Source organism: Tachysurus fulvidraco, chromosome 3 (assembly GCF_022655615.1).
Source record: "Tachysurus fulvidraco isolate hzauxx_2018 chromosome 3, HZAU_PFXX_2.0, whole genome shotgun sequence".
In the NCBI taxonomy this organism is placed as follows: domain Eukaryota; kingdom Metazoa; phylum Chordata; class Actinopteri; order Siluriformes; family Bagridae; genus Tachysurus; species Tachysurus fulvidraco.
The window spans coordinates 354020-375196 of record NC_062520.1 but is presented as its reverse complement, the minus strand read 5'-3'; the positions used below and the strand labels follow the sequence as shown (position 1 = coordinate 375196).

The 21177-nt window shown below is 38.0% G+C and overlaps 2 protein-coding genes and 1 long non-coding RNA gene across 10 annotated transcripts in view; 1 reads left to right on the top strand and 2 right to left on the bottom strand.

Moving 5' to 3' along the window:
* Positions 1-616: 616 nt before the first annotated feature.
* LOC113648638 (sodium/potassium/calcium exchanger 3-like) overlaps positions 617-21177 on the top strand; it is a 93257-nt gene continuing 72696 nt past the window's right edge. Inside the window, exons 1-11 of one of the 8 annotated variants that reach the window (XR_007140245.1) lie at positions 619-947; positions 3627-3698; positions 3952-4036; positions 4360-4465; positions 4964-5017; positions 6745-6809; positions 8791-8939; positions 9908-9984; positions 10111-10224; positions 12615-12781; positions 12889-13554. Coding sequence is in view for 3 of the 8 variants with exons in the window: in XM_047811827.1 (XP_047667783.1) it covers positions 867-947; positions 3627-3698; positions 3952-4036; positions 4360-4465; positions 4964-5017; positions 6745-6809; positions 8791-8939; positions 10435-10470 (648 nt within the window). In the remaining 5 variants the exon portion in view is untranslated. Of the gene's footprint in view, positions 948-3626; positions 3699-3951; positions 4037-4359; positions 4466-4963; positions 5018-6744; positions 6810-8790; positions 8940-9894; positions 9985-10110; positions 10225-10434; positions 10823-12614; positions 13555-21177 lie in introns of those variants that run through there. The other 7 variants (XR_007140244.1, XR_007140243.1, XR_007140246.1 and 4 more) reach the window with 7 other exon arrangements.
* Positions 11654-12730, bottom strand: LOC125140924. Its single transcript, XR_007140248.1, has 2 exons — positions 12589-12730; positions 11654-12463 (listed from the first exon to the last, which is right to left on the bottom strand). It is a non-coding gene; the product is annotated as an uncharacterized LOC125140924 (long non-coding RNA).
* The window catches only part of LOC113648637, a 2963-nt gene continuing 2797 nt past the window's right edge, over positions 21012-21177 (bottom strand). The window contains exon 3 of the mRNA XM_047811830.1: positions 21012-21177. This exon is cut by the window's right edge and continues 944 nt beyond it. The gene's annotated coding sequence lies outside the window, so the exon portion shown is untranslated.

Below are 21177 nucleotides of genomic sequence, written 5' to 3'. Positions count from 1 at the left end.
AATATATCTTATATTACGAACAATATTGACCCCTGGATGTACAATGTATTAAAAAAATCTAACATGGGTCAGATGTGCAATTGTAATTAGCATGTCATAGCTTCATTAGCAGTATTATATTAGCAATGAGTTTTCTGTTCAGTAAACATCGACAATCTTAGCTCTATTGTATGTTGTACTATTCATGAAGTTAACTAATAATGTTGTAATTGACAGTGTTAAAACCTTGTACTTACATTGGCCAGAAATTTGATTTAGTAACGACTTCTGTAGTTTGATTTGTATCTAGTTCAAGTATCTAGAGTGAGTGAGTGAGTGATTGAGTGAGTGAGTGAATGACCACCTAATATTATTTAAATATTATAAAAACAAACGAAGCACAAACGATCGAGACTATTTTGGGTAAATTTGGAGCAGGTGGGGTGGCTGATGACGTCATCTCCCCCTCCCTTTTGCTGAAGTATTGCGTTGGGTGGGGGGGGGGCTTCACGCTGGTAACACACCGATTGGTCCTTTTCACAAGCTAGGGTGGGACTTACGATTTATTGGGTCCCTCAGATGTCTGTCATTGACTGAATAATTAATGAATCCCTCCTCTCGGACTAAACCATTTTTAGGGAGGGGTGACGAGCTGATATTTGGAAGACTTATTATATCAAATTGTATGTTTCTGTGGTTTTCATTAAGATCTTTGACATACGATTATTATTAATATTAGAATTATTCACAGAACAGGGGCCTATATAGTATAACTGCTGGATTGTGTGGGGTCCCCTGGGCAGTGGGAGCCCCCGTAATTGTCACCACCTTTCACCCCACTAGCAACGACCCTGTCCGCATCCATACCATTTATAAAGTGCTTTAATATGGCGAAGCTGCTGTGGTGCAGGTGGCGTCTTCTGCAGCGTGCTGCTGGGGTTTTGGGCAATGTCGGGGTCCTCACCCAGGTAGGTGAGTCCATAAACACCACCGGGCAGATGGAGGAGGTGCTGCTGCTGCAACACACACACACACACACACACACACACACACACACACACACACACACACACACACACACCAGATAGTAATTACGTTTGGGCCACATGTGGGTATTATTCGTATTATCTGACACATATGGCCTAGATGTGACGTGGCTGAACAGATATGGGCCAAATTGTGGCCATTTTTGTTTTGCCATAACTTTAAAATCGGCGGGAAATGTTCTCTTGGTTCACAACTCATTTTGAGGTATATGGCCCAGATACCAACGAACACATGAGAACCATATGTATTTGAGCTGTGGCACACAGTGACAAACACCGACTGGTGAACATTTGTTTTATTAAAATAAAAAACAGGAATCCTGAAATCGAGTTCCGCAGACATCCTCCGTCCCACACCTCAGGTTGCTATGCATCTTCCCCCCTATAGGTGGCGTGACTACGGCGCGAATGTGACTGAGACTCGGGCAGCGGGAGACATTTCTGCTTTCCTCACGACTGTGTGAGCTACGTTCAGGTAAGTGATGGCACTTTACAGTCATATCATTGAAATATGCAGCATTATGTGTCAATATTGCATGTTATTAAGCGTTTAGTTATTAGTTTAATTGACGAAGGGGTCAAATTAGCTAATATTTTCCTCAGTTTAACAGTTTAATGTACGCTAGGGCTTCGCTGGTTCGGCGTTTTAAATTCCGATGTTTTTGGCTATAAATCAACAGGACTTCAGTAAAGTTGGCCACATATTCACAGGTTGGAGTTTCCTGAGTCAATAACTCCTGAGCTAAACTCTGTTACTACACAAATTACACCTCTTTTCTACCGCAGTAATGTAGAGAGGCAGCTACAACACAGTTCTCCTCAATATCAGCTTTTTCCTCCGCGGTGACAGAATACACAAGTCTCTGTGTGCGAACCAAGGGACCGTCTGCAAAGTGCAAAACCCGAAAAAAACCCAGTCAATAACTTCACCAAACTCAGTGCACACATCACTGATGTCCTGATAGTTATACTACAACACTTACTTGGGAGAAATGTCTGTTTTTATAGTTTTTAGTTTTTAATATGAAAATAATTGCCCCAAAGTAAAAGACATTTCCCCCCAAATAAGTGTTGTAGTATAACTATCAGGACATCAGTGATGTGAGCTGGTGACAGTACAGTGTATTACACTGAGGTTAGTGACTGTTTATAGTATTTTCGGGTTTTGCACTTTGCAGACGGTCCCTTGGAATCTGTTTCTCAGTCGTCTTCACATATTAATGTGTTAATGTTTATTTTAACATTTAATAATAAATTACATTCAGATCAATTGTACTTGTTAACGTCAGTAAGCACTGTGAACTAACATGAACAATGATCTGCTGTATTTCTATTAACTAATGTTATCAAAGATTACCAAATACAGTAAGAAATGTAGGCTATCACTCGTGGTTAGGTCGGGTGACGAGTCGGGTGACGAGTCGGGTGACGAGTCGGGTGACGAGTCGGGTGACGAGTTTACACAATATATGCAGTGAAGTAACAGTTATATACAAATTATTAACAATATATTAAAACAAATAAATCCTGATAGCTCTTTTTCGAGGCACTGTTGCTGCACCAGATAATCTGCCCCTATCCTAACACTCAGCTTAACTTCACTTGCCAGTTTGCACCAATTAAAGTCTGCTCCTTGTTATGTAACACACTATAGGATGGCGTAATGACTTTACAGCTTACACTCTTCTCGTCTGTGACTCTGACCTGCTTTCCGGTGCTGTGTCGCCCCCTATTGCTGATCTAGTGGAGCTCCGGCTGCTGCAGTAACACAAGAAGGCAGCTCCATCATGTATTCATCATGCCAGTTTTCTTGCTACAGGACTGAAGAACATATCGATGACTCGGTTCCCAGTAAATTAGCTGCGTACGATTCAATCGGTGATGTTTAGAGGCCAATTTTATTGACCAGGTTTAGTTTATAGCTGCCTTGTATCTTTCCAAACCAGACCTGGTCCTTAAAAATATAGGTTCATTAACTTTAGTGAGGTGTTTATAAATGATCCCATTTCTCTGTAGGTCTGAAATGACTATAAATCCTCGATGCTAAATACGCAGGTCAAATCAGAAGGGTGGATACAACATGAAAAATAAATAGAAAATAAAAGTCTTTCATGATGTATTTGTTATATTTATATGATTAGGCCAGAGTTTCAAAGCTAAGCGATATCCCAAAATGTACAAAAATACATTAAGGCTGCCTGAAAATTTCAGTTCAAGGAATAAACTATAAACTGAATCTGACACACAGAATTGTCATCCCAATGATGAACAGATCTCCTCTTATTTGGCCTTCAGATTAACTGCTAATACGAGAAGTTCACTTACTTTTCCCACCCAGCGTTATTCTGAATGTATTTATTTTCCTGAATAAATAAATGGACAAGTAAAACTTTTTTCTCATTTGCTACTTTGGGTTCATTTTGTCTACTTTTAGGACTTTTAAATCTGATGTTTTGTCACATTTATAAAGAAATATAGAAAATTCTGACCCAAGTCCACAAACTTTTAAGCCCCACTGTGTGTGTGTGTGTGTGTGTGTGTGTATAAATAGATATAGAGATGTGTGTTATGGAGTATAATGCAGTATGTGTGTCCTCTCAGGGTCTGTATATGTTGCTGGCACTCCATACTGTGTGTGGTGACCTTATGACTTCTCTGAAGAAGCTGTGGAAGGTAAGAGCGATGGCCCTTGCCTCCCTAACCACTGGAAATCAGGATGCATTGTATCGTAATATAGTTTTTAAAGAAACAAAGAAACACTAACCGGCTTAGAGTAGTCAAATTGTGTGTGTGTGTGTGCACGTTTGTGATTGCGGGTCATGTCTTGAAGTGTTTGTAGCTTGTGCTCTGTGTGTAGTTTGTAAATTGTATTTATTGTGTACGAGTGTGTTATAAAGTGTGTGTGGGTTATTGTGTGTGTTCTCAGATGTGTAACCTTAGTGAGGATGTCGCAGGAGCCACCCTCATGGCTGCAGGAACATCAGCACCTGAAATCTTTATATCCACTATAAGTAAGAACAAACACACACTGGTATTATAATACTGGAGAGGAAGGAATTCATATCCACTGGTATTTGTACACTATATAGAGTTTAAAGACGACAAAAAATACAACATAAAAATATCTATCAATGTAGTTTATTTCTACATTATTACCTAAATTAAGTTGCGGTTCTTTCATCTGACGTGAAGACCAAACAGAATGAAAATACAATAGAAGCTGTACAAAGACAAATGCAGTAATGTTACTCATTGTGGAACTGTGTCTTGGTTAAATGATAGTGATTTAGAGCTTAATTTAAAAACACATTTTAGATCTAATATACATTTGCAGGTGAGTTCTTCACTCAGGCGGATGTTGGTGTAAAGACCATCATTGGATCAGGACTCTTCAACATCCTCTTCATCACTGGACTGTGTGGGATTGCTGCTGGACACGTGTGTGTGCTTCTTCTGTGTGTCTGTGTGTTTTGTGTGTGTCTGTCTGCGGTTGTTAGTTGTGGTTCTTTCACCCGACATGAACCTCAAACAGAAATCGCTGCCATTATTGTGATTGTGACGATCACTTTCTGTGAATGTTAACGGTGTTCTAGTCTAGTTAATTTCTGAGTATTTGTATAATCAGTACAATATAGCAGCTTCTCCCTAACTCAGTCTCATAGCCATGCTAGCACAGATTAGCATCAACTAATTAATCAGCTCCTTGCATTGCTATGTAACAACGTGATGGTAAGTACAGACCCTTAAAGATTTGATCCAGTGCTTTCTTAAACAGAACTTGAGTATTCCACCAGTAGGGGGCACTGAAGAGCTTTTTCAGAACTATTACTCGCATAGAAAAGAGTTAAAATTAGTCATTTTAAGTCAGTGCCCCCTACTGGTCAGTGACATCACCATTGTGTGAATTGGACCTTTACACACCGTCTTCTTCTTTGCAGGTGGGAAAGTTTGCTGTTGGTGGTCATGTATGTGGGATACATTTTGATCACGATGTGAGTACAGAGGATTTATATTATGGGTCATTTTTCTCCCCAGGTTGGTTCCCTTATACTTGCTCTCCCACCAGCTGACTGCCCCATAGCGTATAACAAATACCAGCTAGGGACAGTGAAGCCTCCCATCCTTCCTCTGACGCATCAGAAGCTGTGTTAAAGTTTAGTAGGTAGACGTGGTTAAAGTCCATCAGTATGTGTTATGAGTTCTGATTAAATATGTTCCAGTAAAGGAATAGCTGATTGGTGAGTGTGTGTATAAATATATAAAAAAGGCCCTCCAGGATTTGTGAGCACAGAAGTGAACGAAAAATCAAGCAAATTCCCTGATATTTAGTGGAGCATTAACACAGACTTTCTGCAGATTTGGGCCAAGACATCATGTGATATCACAGTGCACTAAAGCCAAAGCCTCTTTGATTACTTTCTATGACACACTACACTTGACGCACCTTAATTACATACATGTCTTCATTGTAAGTAATTTAAAGAATCATGTGCTTGCAATTTTGCCAATCCAGGTCCCGTCTTCATAAAGAATGACCTCAGACAGCTCCTCATATAGCTTAAACATTTCTAACTAGGAATCTTATGTTAAGAGTGATTCAGGACCGAACTCGGAGCATCTCTGAGCAAGGACAATACATTTATCTTAGAGAGGAGGCGGGGCTTAACGCTGTTACTAGGCATGCCACATTCTTTTGAAGCCTGTGATTGGTTGTCTAATAAAAAGGAGCGCTTTTAAAATCTGGTCTCTTATAAGCCATTACGTTGTCTCTATGCTAAGATATTTAAGGCTATATCATGCAGGGATTCCCTTCGTGACCGATCATATTAGAGATGTTCTAACAAATTAAATTTAAAATAATACATTTTGTTCATGTAAACACCTATGAAACAGCACAGAAATGTCGTAGCTCCAAATGAGAGAATTTTGGCTGTTTCTGAGATGTTGGTGTATCTCTAAATGACATGGCAGCAGAATATCTGGCATTTCTGTACTGTGTTGATGTTATTGTTAAAATATGATGTCACAACATAAAATAATCCCTACACGATCTAATCTGTATCATCTTATTAACTCACTATCGTTATTAAATATTGTATACAACACATTTCTGCACCTTTCAGCCATTTTCTCCTCTGATAAAGAAACTCTTTAAGCCTCTTAAATGTCCTCCTCACGTCTAACACTTTTTGACCTTAAGCCTCTTTTAAGGGTTAAGATGCTTCATGAATAACTTTTATCTTTACTGGGATCTTCTCCTTAATTTTACGGGGAAACGACCACAATCCTAAGAATGTTAAGCAAGTCTTTTCTAAGAATTTTCATATACAAGGGCCCTGAAGTTTTTGGGACTTGAAGTGAGTGTGTTTAAGTCAGCTATAAGCCGAATACGAAAACGTATCACAGCTGACAGGACGATATTTTGCTGAAGATGAGAAGAAATTTGGCTCATCATAAAAATTCTGATCCAATAATGAAACAGGCTTAAGGGAGTTTACATCATTTGAATTTTCATTGAAAATGAAAATATTTGCTGTTCATTGAGGTAGAAAATGAGCCACGGCATCAAGAAAACTCACCATCGTCACTCTGTGTGTTGGCACTGATGAATGTAAACTCTACAAATAGTAAAAAATAATTCCATAACTTAGTGCACATTTTTTTTAGTTCCCCTAACACTTGATTTTTTGTGTGTATCTCTGTTTGTTTTCTGTCTCAGATTTAACTCCCACATACAGACTTTTTTCAGGATCGAACCATCAAGTGGACACGAGCGAGAGAACGGTAATGATTGTTGTGCTTCTGTCTCCGATGACCCTTCGTTTCCTTTGCTGTGTTCAGGTAAAGGTTAAACAGACAGGCTGATCATCACTCTCTATTTAAATGACATTTAAGTCCATCTTTTAGTTCTATAGTATATAAGGTTAATGAGATCCAAAGAAGGATTTATGCATTGATTTGTATTGGAAAATTAAAACGGATTTATCTGTAATTCTTTTTATCAGAGAGAGAGAGAGAGAGACAATGAATAAGAATGAAGAGAACTAATAAAAACACAAAACCTGTACATTTAGTTATTATTGTGTTATGATTATTAATTTAAAAAAACCTTGCCAGTATCAAACAGTGTATATACAGTTGTCATAAAGTTCTAGCTTTTTTAATTAATTATATAATCTGGTAATAATAATAATAATAAATGTGATTTAGACAAAAAAAATCTGCACTATTTTATTGGTACTTTGTAGTAAAACAGAACTTTAATACACTTTACTTAATGTCTAATCAATAAACATGCTTTTGATGTTCTCAGCAGGGACATCATCGTGTGTGTGTGTGTGTGTGCGCGCACAAATGTGTTTAAGTATTGTATATCTGTATTTGTGTGTGTGTGTGGATATTTGTGTGTGTGTGTGTGGATATTTGTGTGTGTGTGTGTGGATATTTGTGTGTGTGTGTGTGGATATTTGTGTGTGTGTGTGGATATTTGTGTGTGTGTGTGGATATTTGTGTGTGTGTGTGTGGATATTTGTGTGTGTGTGTGTGGATATTTGTGTGTGTGTGTGTGGATATTTGTGTGTGTGTGTGTGGATATTTGTGTGTGTGTGTGTGGATATTTGTGTGTGTGTGTGTGGATATTTGTGTGTGTGTGTGGATATTTGTGTGTGTGTGTGGATATTTGTGTGTGTGTGTGGATATTTGTGTGTGTGTGTGGATATTTGTGTGTGTGTGGATATTTGTGTGTGTGTGGATATTTGTGTGTGTGTGTGGATATTTGTGTGTGTGTGTGGATATTTGTGTGTGTGTGTGGACTCTTTGTGTGTGTGTGTGGCTCATTGTGTGTGTGTGTGTTGGCTATTTGTGTGTGTGTGTGTGGGCTCTTTGTGTGTGTGTGTGTGGATATTTGTGTGTGTGTGTGTGGCTCTTTGTGTGTGTGTGTGTGGATCTTGTGTGTGTGTGTGTGGCGCTGTGTGTGTGTGTGTGTGGATATTTGTGTGTGTGTGTGTGGATATTTGTGTGTGTGTGTGTGGATATTTGTGTGTGTGTGTGTGTATATTTGTGTGTGTGTGTGTGTGTGTATATTTGTGTGTGTGTGTGTGTGTGGATATTTGTGTGTGTGTGTGTGTGTGGATATTTGTGTGTGTGTGTGTGTGTGGATATTTGTGTGTGTGTGTGTGTGTGGATATTTGTGTGTGTGTGGATATTTGTGTGTGTGTGTGTGTGGATGTGTGTGTGTATATTTGTATGTGTGTGTGTGGATGTGTGTATCCATGCTTTTTGCTGCAGTCTGATGAAAAGGTAATCCCTTGTTTGCTCTCTTCATTTTCTCTCTTTTCTTCAGAGACAAACTCTTTGAAGCTAATTTCTGCTTTGAGTTCAGTAGCCTGTCTGTTTAGCCAAACCAAACCCTGTTTCATGTCTTGTTATGGAATAATTCTCTCTGATTCTGTGCGTTTCAACAAACTACTTTGTACCTTTGAATAAATGCTGAACATTAGAAGGAATTTGAGGATAAACTGATGTTGCGTTGGTGTGTAAGTGTACGTAACACAGCTCTTCTTTTTTAATTGTAGTGAAATGCTGTAAAATTTACTGCAATGACACGTATGAAGCTAATTAAAGCTGTTCATTTAAACATAACACTGTTTGTATGAACATTATGTCTTTTTCCTCCTCCTCCTCTTATATCTAATAGCTCTGAATTATTAATCGAGTTTATTCCTGATTGTAGTATAACGTACATGCTATAACCCATGCATTGTAGACAATGACATTCAGCTGAGGGGGTGGAGGAAGAGAGCAACACTGGGGATGCGGACTTGTCCACGGACGATCCGGGTGAGGGGACAAGCAAGGACCAGTCAAAGGAGTCCACGGACGATGGAGCGCCGACCTCACCGTTCTCTATACCAAGTAAGAAACATACAGAGCTAAGGAACGGGTGTGATGTTTCTGTACCTCTCTGTAACTGGAGAACAAATCACACTTATGGTAGATAATTAGTTGGAGTTGTGCATTTAGTAAACAATTAAAACCTCATTAAACAATCTCAGTTGATCCTTCATCAGAAAGCCAGAGGTGACAGAAGCAGGATAAACTCTGAGATGATGAAACCTTGAGCTTTAAATCCAAGTATTATATCCAAATGAAATGACATTTTATTACTCCATTGATGGAGAATTTAGTGCAAACTGTCCTAAGCAATTTCAGTCTTAAGGCCATCAGAGGAAGAACATCCACAGCTATCGTTATAGTTTCTCTGTGGTACCATCCACAGTTATCTCATGATGATCTTTAGGATGTTTGTCTCAGACCATCCTCAGCCTCAGCAAGTGAGTTTAAGGTGATGAGAAGTCCAGCCAGAAAAAAACGATGGATGAGGCAGGTCTGTTTATCAGAATGCAAATTAGATGATTACTTACAAACAGCTGTATGTGGAATTGCTTCCATTACTACAGATGCTGCACCTTTTGTCCATCTTGACATCTGGTATAGCTGAGTATGACGAGAATAAAATTAGGGATTAATGGAAGATTCAGTTTAAAGCACACAGCAATGTTTTTTTTCTATTTAAATCTTCACCAGCTTTCAATGACACGATGATTAATTTAATCTGTTCACTGTACTGTGGAAATGTCTTCAGTTCACATCCAACACTGGTTGAGGTTCTTTTTGAGTTTCCTTTTAGTTTAATGCTTTAGGCAGAAACTTATTGAGGTCAAACATGAGCACACATTCTGGATTATAAGATCTGCTCGAGAAACCGATATTCGCTTGAATTCAAGAAAAAACAAACATGAATCTAGGGAAAGCTGTCAATCGTTATTAATCAGTCTTTACCCTCTCTCTCTCTCTCACACACACACAGTGTCACATGCGAGTGGGGGGGCGTGTGGACTGACACTGGAATTCTACGGAGTGTTTCGGATCGGTTCTTCTGTCACAAGGATCTTAACCAGTAAGTGTGTAGGAGGAGTGGGAGGAAGAGGGATAATGACCAATAACACACATTTGATTTGTGCAAAATTACAATGTCAGCTTATAAATAGAGCAGCCACTAGATATAATATTCTGTGTCAATAAGAACATAGAAAGAGCAAGTCAGGACGACAGAAACCCACAGATGGAGAACACAACCCCGCCGTCGGCTGTCGACCCACTGTCGCAGTGTCCCTGATGGCTCTAATTTTGTTTCTTGGTGAGTTTTGCAGCATTATTGCTTTTTCAGCCAAAAAGGGTGTGTGTGTGTGTGTGTGTGTGTGTGTGTATATATATATATATATATATATATATATTATATATATATATATAGCAACATACAAGATTTCCAGATATGTTCTGGCTGTTAATGTATTCATAAGGAACATCTGATTTATGGACTTTTTTCTTTTTTCTTATCCCCCATCAGAATGCACAGACGTGGACAGGGAAAATTTTCTTTTGACAAATCAAAATTTTATTTTTTTTGGGAATTGCGGTGCTTGGTTTTATTTTGAAGCTAGTGCTGACCATCCTGGTCATGCTCTGAAGATCATCAGGATAAAAACAACCGCAACGTGTTAATGTTCTCCGAGTTCCAGCAGGAGTCCTGCTCTGGTTCTGTCCTCGCCTTTTCTCTGTAGCTTCACTCACTTTACAAGAAGACGCCATCATCTCGTCCAGATATCTGAATAAAGTTAAAGATGTTCACACTAGACACTGAGGATCCTCTAATGATAGACTTATAGACTTAAAGAACATGACAAAGTTCTGCTCATGACATCAATCAGACAATTAATAAATGTTGATGTACACCAGTTTACATATTAATAGGATCTTATTTTTAATAAACCGCACTGACCAGAGAAGAAACACATTAAATCACTTTCTCAGAACAAAAACTTCACTTTTGAATTTGTCCTCAATATTAGAACAAAACTAGAACATGAAGTATTTTATATCTGTGATTGTTTAGGGACAAACCATACTAAAATTAACAGGAAAGTGAAATAATTTGTGATTATTAGGGGTCAAGCCCACGAGGGGCGTAGACACCTATTGTTATCGTTAGTGTTCTTATTATTAGGGGTCAAGCCCACAAGGGGCGTAGACACCTATTGTTATCGTTAGTGTTCTTCCTCTTCTGGCATTGAAGTCAATGGCAGCTCGTAGAACCGTTATGTAGGAAAGTTATGAAATTTGGCACACATGTAGAGGCCGTCTTATAAGTTACTATAGCAACGTTGGTGTGTCTAGCTCAAACCCTTTAGCTCCACCAGTCCAAACAATTTGGGGGCAGGTTGGCACACAATATGTCTTGGGTGGCCATAGAATCAGAATCAGCACCACAGTGACACTCACACCCACAGACATTTCACAGCTTTCGTGACAGCGCCACCTAGTGGCCACAAGATTTTCACGTTAAGTCCAGTATTTTACGAATGCAATACCATATCGCTAAAAAACTTGGTATGGTTCATCAGCGACATGTTCTGAGTGCATCTGATCGGCTTGATCCCGGAATCGCTGCTTGCGGCTATATTTATTAATGTGCTTGCAAAGCATCATTATTGTTATTCTGCATACTTATTATTATTAGTAATGGTGCTTGCAAAGCACATTCTTATTCTCTTGCATACTACTTCTTCCGGTGCGTAACTTGTCCCGCAGCTTTTGTCCTAGACCCATAAATGAGGTGTCAAATCGACCGGTTCATTGAGGAGAGGTGTGCTATGGTTTTTATAAGCGGTCTGACCAATGATGTTCACACAGCTGACGAAAAAGCGGCCAATAAAGTCCCATAGAAATAAATGGGAAATTCCTAAAATTCGAGCGAAATCAAAACAATTTAGCACAACATGGATATGTGACATATCAAGACACTCAGCACGATGAGGGGAACTTGCCACGTGCAAGCACATTCACATTTTCTTTAGGAAATGAACCGTTCTAGTTTGTTACTTTCAATTTGGCAATTTCTTTTAAAAGATTGTTGGCTGATTGACCCCAATAAAGAAGTTTGCTCATTCTCATCCAGGTCTGAGGAGTTTTCTCAGTATTTTTGTAGTAATTATAGAGTTATCACTTGTCTATCTAAAACAGTTTTTAGTAACCAAAAAGTCTAAGTGTAAAGATCACCCTGCGATGTGTCGACTTGGAGACGGGCTCTGAGTTCCTTCACTGAAGGCAACATGCGGATTTGTTCTGCAAAACAAAAAGCTAAGGAAAAAGGTAAAGAGGATGCAGCTTTTGGAACAGCGATCGTCACAGGAGCCAATACACTACCCACCACAGTCTGATACTGTCACTGTGTCCATCCAACAAACAAAGACGCTGTTGAAAACTGGAGAGGCCTAGCGGTTCCACACAAAAAGAGGAAGATGAATTCTTACCTCTCTCCTTGTCCTGAATGGCTCCATGCTGATCCATCTGTGAGGGGGAAAGGACTGAAGGTGGAACTGTTGAAAAATGGAAATAATCAACAGCCTGTTAAACTCAAGAAATCAAGAATCTCTGTGTTGAACACGTGTGCATTTGATGCTTTTTGTCAATGCTTATGTTGTGCTTTCTGTGATAGTGTCACCTTTGAATATTGAATATTGTTTGCAGTGAGGATTCCAGCAATCTCCTCCAGTTTGTGAAGTCCATCACCACAAAGGGTCTGAATGTACAGGCCTACATAAAGAGGGCAGAGCTGCTGAGTGGAATATTCAAAGCTGTCTAATTGAAGTCTGGTGCTCTCCAAATCAGTGCACAGTGCCACATCTCCACAAAACGTGTGTGTGTTTCCTTCACAAAACAGTGTTCCTCACAGTACTGTGCCCTCAGCACACAAGTCACAAGGGAAATTCCATTTGTTTGTACTTCTGTTGCTGTACTTTAGGCTTCTGGCATGGGTCATCTTCAGACCGCAGTGGAAGAAGGCCTTAACCTCCCGGAGTCCCCCCGTCTCAGGCCAATCCAAAGTCCATCACAGTGTCCCTCTGCATTTAAGACAGATAGCTCAGGAAAAGTGCTCTGTGCAGGGAAAGTTTCTCACAGTTACAGATGGGGAGAGCTTCTGTGGATTGTCACTGACCTGGGAAACAACGCCACAGAATTTCCTTTGTGTGAATTTCCCTCCATTATGATGCTGTAAGGACAGAGATTTACTTTAAGGGCAGTCATTGCTTTCAGAGCAGGTTTAACCCAGGATGCTCTTGGACATTATGTGGCCTATTGCAGGAGGTCTCCATGTGTCTGGGAGATGTATGACGACCTGAGAAGTGCAGTGACAGGAGCGTCAGAAAACGACAAAATGCCACATACATCATTGAAATTCAATTTATTTTTATAAAGTTTTTTTTGTATTCCACACACCATTATTTTCCTACTCCTGTTTGGAGAAGTATCTGCATTTCTGGAAGTTGGTTTTGATGTTTTTACTAAAGTCTGTGTGGTATTTTTGCCTTGTCAGTATTGAGTGTTTTTAAGTTTAAGTTTTTAAAAGTCCATTTTTTTGTTACTGGATTTTTGATTCAATTTCAAAAGTAAAATAATTTTGGCTTAATTCATTGAGTCATAATTTTATACATACACACACACACACACACACACACACACACATATAGTATACACACACACATATATATATATATAGTATACTCACATACACACACACACACACACACACATATAGTATACATACACACACACACACACACATATATATATATATATATAGTATACACACATACACACACACATGTATATATAGTATACACACACACATGTATATATATATATAGTATACACACACACACACACATACTGATTGAAATGTGTTTATTGTTTGTTCTCCATTTGTTTTTATCTATAATGTTATATTTGAATAATATATTTTGCTTTAACTGATGTTCAGCAAAAACCTTTATTTACATTTATTTGTTATCTGTTTTGTTATATTTTAAGAAATATTTTATATTTTAATCCTCTAGCTACGGCCCTGTATGTGTGTGTATATATATATTTGTTCTTTTTCTATACAAATAAATTAAAATTGAATTTGAATTTAGTTTGACGACATTTATGTTCTAATTTCCTAGCTGACTGTTTTAAAGTTTGTGTGTTTTCATTGTACCAGGAGGCTAGTTTTTTCTCTTTAATTACTTTCCTATTAAGTGGAGCTCCAATATCTAGGGTGTAGAGAAATACTGACTCTAAATAGTCAACCTATTCACTTTTCCCTTTCAATATTGTTTTTTGAAACCTTTTGTTTTTCCTTCCTATTGTTTGTCTCTAGTAAATTCAGTTTGTCTCTGCCATTGTTTTGTCATTTCCCAACCACACAAGCACAAACTATATCTAAATGTTGCACTTTCCCCCTAGATAACATGGTAGCACTCCAATGGCTAATACATCCATAATATGGGTGGCAAATCTGGACAATGCTCCAGATACTAGTGAATTTTGGCACATTATCCAATGATTACAGAAGAAACAATTTGTAGGGTATAAAGAAAAAAATATTTTTAATTAGTTGTTACAACAATTTTCTATTTCACTGGAATGTATAACAACATGGGGCTCAAGCATTAAACACAGTCCACACCTTATAAACTGGTAAGTTAGTAATAAATGCTTAGTCGTTAAGGCAAGGCAAGATTATTTATATAGCACATTTCATTCCAAGTGCTTTACATAAAAGAAAGTAAAATAATCATAAAACAATAATTGCAACAATAAAACGAGATTTAAAAAACTTTTACAATGATTTAAAAATAAAATTAAAACCATTAAAAAGGATTTTAGGATTTTTACAGATAAACAGATGGGTTTTGAGTCTAGATTTAAATGTGCCTAATATTTTAGCACATCTGATTTCTTCTGGAAGCTGATTCCAACTGCGGGCAGTATAATAGCTAAAAGCAGATTCCCCTTGTTTGGTGTGAACCCTTACCATCTCTAACTGACTCCATCCTAATGATCTGAGTGGTCTGTTTGGTTTATATTCAGTGATCATATCTGCAATGTATTTAGGTCCTAGGCCATTGTATGAGTTAAGCACCTTAATACAATCACTAGATGTCACTGTTGTGCCAAATTTGTGTAGTTTTATTAAAAACAAAGTACATTTGTGGTGTCTTACTTTAATTATAAATTGTATGAGTGCTTAATGCTAAACGAGTCCTTTATTAGCAGTGGAATGAGATTCAGGTGTTCTGCTGCCTAAAAAAAATTTCCTGCAAGGAAGTTGAACCTGAATGATTCCTCCTAAGTAATAAAACTAACTGAGTAATGTGTTATTCTGTCAAATTAAGTCAGAGACCCTAACCCATATTTCATGTTCAAAATATGTAAGAAAGATTCCTCCTCGCACTTGTCCACGTCTCTTTACCTCTGCAAAACAATAGGAGCTCCAGAGCACTGAGAGAACAAACCACACGAGTGAAATCAAATCTGGTTTATTCCAAACAGCTGCTCAAAGAACTGAGCTACAGAACAGAATATATACACAATGAAATACAGTAAGCTGTGGTGTATGAGATAAGGCGGGGGGGGGGGGGGGGTTATCAACATAGATAGGGGTTTGCTAGAATGTGCTTCCTCACAACTCTTATCCAAGCATTGAAGGTCAGAAAGCCTGTACATGAGCAAAGAGAAACTGAGTGTCCTGAGAGTAATCTCACAAGCAGCTCAACCTATCTTGTCTTTTCATCCGGTCAAGACCACTAAAGGAACAGGATAGACTCAAATCAAGAACATTAAATCAGAAGAGGTGAAGATGACATATAACATATAACACAGAAATACATTTTTACATGACAGAAATTTCCTCGTTTTCTATTCCCTTAAGATTAAGGTTATGTTATCAGCAAGCCTTACCATCCTGCTCATGTTTGCAGAAACACAGGGTACAAAAACAAGAAAACATGAACACACTTATCACAGCTCAGCATGACCAGAGTGGGGGGGGGGGGGAGGATTCCTTTCGACAGAGAAAGAGAAATGTGGAAAGAAAATGAAATAAGCACAAAAATTAATTACCATAAAGAAAATTCATTTCAGCAAAATATAATCATAATTAAGCCGAATTCTAGTAGTAAATATGAGTATGTCATGTTCACAAGTGGGATAAATACAGCACAGTACCATTATTAAACCACAAGAAGGATCAGCTTGCTTATGCAGCTGAAGGAAGGGTCACAGAGATTATAAAATATCCCTATAACAGCCATTACTGAGGTGACACAAAGGCAAGTTTATGGTTGACGCTCATAATGCTGTGCGAGCAGGGCAACATTGCTGACGCAGGAGAAGACTGGCTGCTGAACAAACATAAACCTGTAGGCTCACATTCACCTTGTGCTTTTTCAGTGCAGTTTTATGTCAGATCAGAAAGACAAAGTATGTTATACACATATGCGAAATACATTATCTACACTATGGAAAGTGAGGACAGATAATGAGTCTACAAACGTCATATTGGTGACATCCAGAGATATAGCAACAGGCACACACCAATTAGATTAGATTAGATTAGATTCAACTTTATTGTCATTGTCCAAGGTACAGAGCCAATGAAATGCAGTTAGCATCTAACCAGAAGTGCATAGACGGCTTATTTACAAGTGGCAGTGTAATAAATAAGGGTATGAGGTTATACAGAAGGTGTAGTAATATGTGCATATAACTGAATAAGGGTTTATATAGTGTGGTGTTTATATAAGTATGATACAGTATAAAGTGGTATGACTGATATAGCTGTACAAAAGGAATGACATTATGCATATATACATCTATATATATATATATATATATATATATATATATATATATATATACAGTGTTGTAATGTAACGGAGTATAAACACGTCGTTACTGTACTTAAGTAGAAATGTCACGTATCTGTTCTTTACTTCTCTATTTAAATTTATGACAACTTTCACTTTTACTCCACTACATTTCCGAGATAAAATGTAAACTTTTACTCCGTTATATTCCCACTAAACATCTTTTCTCTAATTTTAAGTATGATACTAGATCACATAACCACATTGAGGCTTTAGGCGAGCTTGTTGACTTCCACTCCAATAATATTCTTCTTCTCGCTAATAAGGTGGCAAAAGCAATAACTTTTTTACTTTATTTGTTAGTAACACTCCGTGTTCTGGTACTCATAAAATAGCAACTTTAACACTGGGTTTTATATTCAAACTAAAGGCTTCATTTACTATTTTGAATATGCATGTCCAATAGTCACTCAACTTTTCACAAGCCCAAAACATATGACAATGGTCTACCTTGTCACCTTTACATCAATCACATAAATCGTCAACATTTGGGTAAATTTTTGAAAGTCTACATTTTGTGTAGTAGGCACGATGGAGGACTTTAAGTTGTATAAGGCTGAGGCGTGCACAGGAGGTCGATCCATTTACTTTATTAAGAACCTCATCCCAAATTTCATCAGGTATTTCGCTTCCTATGTCCTTTACCCACTCACCTCTTATTCTGTCAATTAAAAAATCATTTGATGACATAATCGTCTTATATATTGCCACAATTTGACCTTTAAGAGAAGTAGGAGATTGTAGAATTTTATCCAACAGTGAAGTAGGTGGTAACTCAGGAACAGTTGAGCTCTGAGATTCACTACACCTGGCCAAGCCTATCCTCTGCCATTGTGCATACGTGTGATCTATTTTACCAGCTGGAAACAAATGGTTATTACAGAGACGGCTTAGCATAGAAGAGTTGCTGAGTTTATGCCTTTGTCTAAACTGTGACCATATTTTAAGTGTGGAACGTACAATTGGGCTCAATGAGTATTTAGAGGGAGAGAATGGTAGCTTCATTGTTATTAGAGCAGAAAGTGATGTAGATGTACGAGTATTTGCCTCCGCCTTACACCAATCAACCTCAGGGGAATTATACCAACAAATAATTTTTTGGAGATTTGCAGCCCAGTAGTAGCCCATAAAATTAGGAAGAGCTAAGCCTCCCTGGGGCCTTTGCTTTTCGAGAAGCTCCTTACGAATTCTAGGGTTCTTTCCTCCCCACAAGAAAGATAGTATGGGTTTATTTATGGAACGGAAAAATGTTTTTGGGAGAAAAACTGGAAGTGACTGAAATAAGTATAAGAATCTAGGTAATATATTAATTTTTATACAGTTTACTCTGCCTGCTAGAGACAGGTGCAATGCATCCCATCTCTGAAGGTCAGACTTAATATTACTAATGAGTGGTAAAAAAATTTTTCCATATAAACCTGAGAATGTACGAGTAATATGAACTCCCAAATATTTAAAAGCAAATTGAGAGATGTGAAATGGGAGGGATGCAGCTTTAATTTGTAAAGCAAGAGGGTTAATCGGGAAACATTCACTTTTAGAAAGGTTAAGTTTGTATCCTGAAAAGCTGCCAAAAATGGATAGTTTCCGCACTATTTTTGGGACGTTTTCTACTGGATTTGAAATATAAAACAAAAGATCATCCGCATATAAAGAGACCTTGTGTTCCATCCCCATTTGGTCAATGCCCTGTATAGACTGTGAGGATTTAAGCATAATGGATATAAATAACGGCTCTATTGCTACTGCAAAAAGAAGAGGGCTTAAAGGGCAACCCTGTCTTGTGCCCCTTAGTTTTGGGAAAAATTGTGAACGTATTTTATTTGTTATAACAGATTCTTTAGGGTTAAAATACAGTAGTTGGATCCAGGATATAAATTTTGGGCCAAAACCAAACTTTTCCAATACTGCGAATAGATAGCTCCACTCCACTCTATCAAACACCTTCTCTGCATCCAGGGATACCACCACCTCTGGGACCTCCCTGGATGCAGGAGAATACAAAACACCAAGAAGTCTCCTTAAATGAGTGGTGACCCCTAATAACGCCTGTCTGATCTGGGGATATTATTTCTGGTATGACAATATCTATTCTAGAGGCCAACAATCTGGCAAGAATTTTAACATCAACATTTAGCAAAGATATTGGCCTGTAGGAATTGCACTCTAGGTGATCTTTTCCAGGCTTCAGAATGAGTGTAAGAAATGCCTCTGTGAGAGACATTCTCAGGAGAAGAAGGGCTAATTTGGGAGCAAAAGCTTTATAAAATTCGACAGGATAACCGTCGGGGACCGGGGTTTTGCTATTTTGCATTGCATTAATAGAATTTAACATTTCTTGCAGCTCAATTGGTTGTTCTAATCCTTCTTTATGATCTGGACTAATCGTCTGGATATTCAGGTCATTCAAAAAGGCTGACATGCCTGTTATATCCCCATGAAATTCTGAAGTATATAAATTTGAATAAAATGTTTTAAAAGTTTCATTCATTTCTTTAGGATCCACTGTGTCAGGACTCAGCCCGGACTTTTGGCCACGTGCCTTTTTGTTTATCTTCCTCGTCACGTGTCTGCCCCGCCTTCGTCCGCCCCTCCCTGTCTCCACACCTGATCCTTATTGTGTCATCGTGTCTTTTATATTTAAGTGAACCGAGTGCAGCACGGAATCATTAGTTACGCTTTTACCCTTCGTCATGTCTAGTCTTTGCTAAGTGTCGTCTTTTGTATTGCTTTAGTTATCGTCTTTATGTATTTGTCTTTATCATTTATTAAACCCCATTCATTTGAAGCTATCCTGCATACGGGTCTGTCTCCTTCCTCTTCCGGTTGTGACACACTGTCAGTTGTTGTGATGTGTTGCGAATCTGTGGAATTAATCTGGAAGCTGATTGACACTTTATCTGATGTCATAATAAACGGCCTGCTTTTCCCCAATGTTCATAAAAATTACCTTTAGACCAAAGCAGATTTTGTTGGTTTTTTTCAATTGATATCTGATCATATTGTGCTTTAATTTCCACTTTCTTTTTAAGCAGTTCTTCAGAAGGGGATAGAGAGAGTCGTTGATCTAATTTTTCTATCGAAACATTTAGCTGTTTTAGTTTTGCATTCCTCTTTTTATTACTGGATACAGAATAAGATATAATTTCACCTCTAATGACAACTTTAAATGTTTCCCATAAAGTCAGTGGTGATACCATTTCTGAATCATTTGTGAGCAAGAAGTTATCTATCGCCACTGATATATGTTTGTGGAAATTTTTATCTGCCAACAGATTAGAGTTTAATCGCCATGTAGGGCGCTGTGTGCAATGCTGAGTAAAACGTAGGTCGAGAAGTAATGGTGCGTGGTCTGATATTATAATTGCTGAATATTGAGTATTTTCCACTAAAGGAAGTATTGTTTTATCTATAAAAAAATAATCTATTCTTGAATATGAAGAATGGACAGGAGAAAAATAAGAGAATTCTTTCTTTTGCGGGAATAAAAATCTCCACGGATCCAGACAGCCTGTTTGTGCCATGAAAGTAGAAAGAGCTTGGGACATCTTAGACTAGAGCATAGTTTTCAGATTCGAACGATCTAGGATTGGGTTAATAACACAATACAGATCCCCACCAAAAATGAATCGGTGTGAGTTTAAGTTGGGTAAAAATGAAATTAATTTATGAATGAAATTAACATCGTCCCAATTGGGGGCGTAGACACAAACCAGGGTGACAGGGGTGTGAAACAAATCACCTGTCACAATAACAAAACGACCATGAGGATCTGAAACACATTTGGAAGGATAAAACTGTACTTTATGTATTAAAATCGCTGTTCCTCTTACTTTACTATTGAAGTGGGAATGAAAGACTTGTCCAATCCATGGGTTTTTTTAGTCTTATATGATCTGCTACCTGTAAATGTGTTTCTTGCAAGAATGCTATTTCAGTATTCAATTTTCTAAGATGAGCAAAAATACGAGCTCTTTTATTTGGCCCATTCATACCTTTAACTTTCCAACTAGTGAATCGAATGGTAGACCCTCCTGTACTATTTGAATCAAACATTAATCAATAGTTAGGTTATAAAGAATAATGAATAAGACCACGTCTCTGATGCATGACAGGCGAGTAAAGAGAGAGAGAGAAATTTTTTTTTTAAGTATTTATAACCTTTATCCACTGTCTCAAGAAAAAAATAAAATGATTACCCATCATCCTTGGCTCAAAAGGGAGACACTGAACGTAGAAAATAATTAAATAAATAGTCCAGGAAATCCTAAACATTGATACGTTGCTCGTAGAACTGTTTCGCCTCCTCCGGTGTATTGAACGTGAAAGTTTCTTCATTA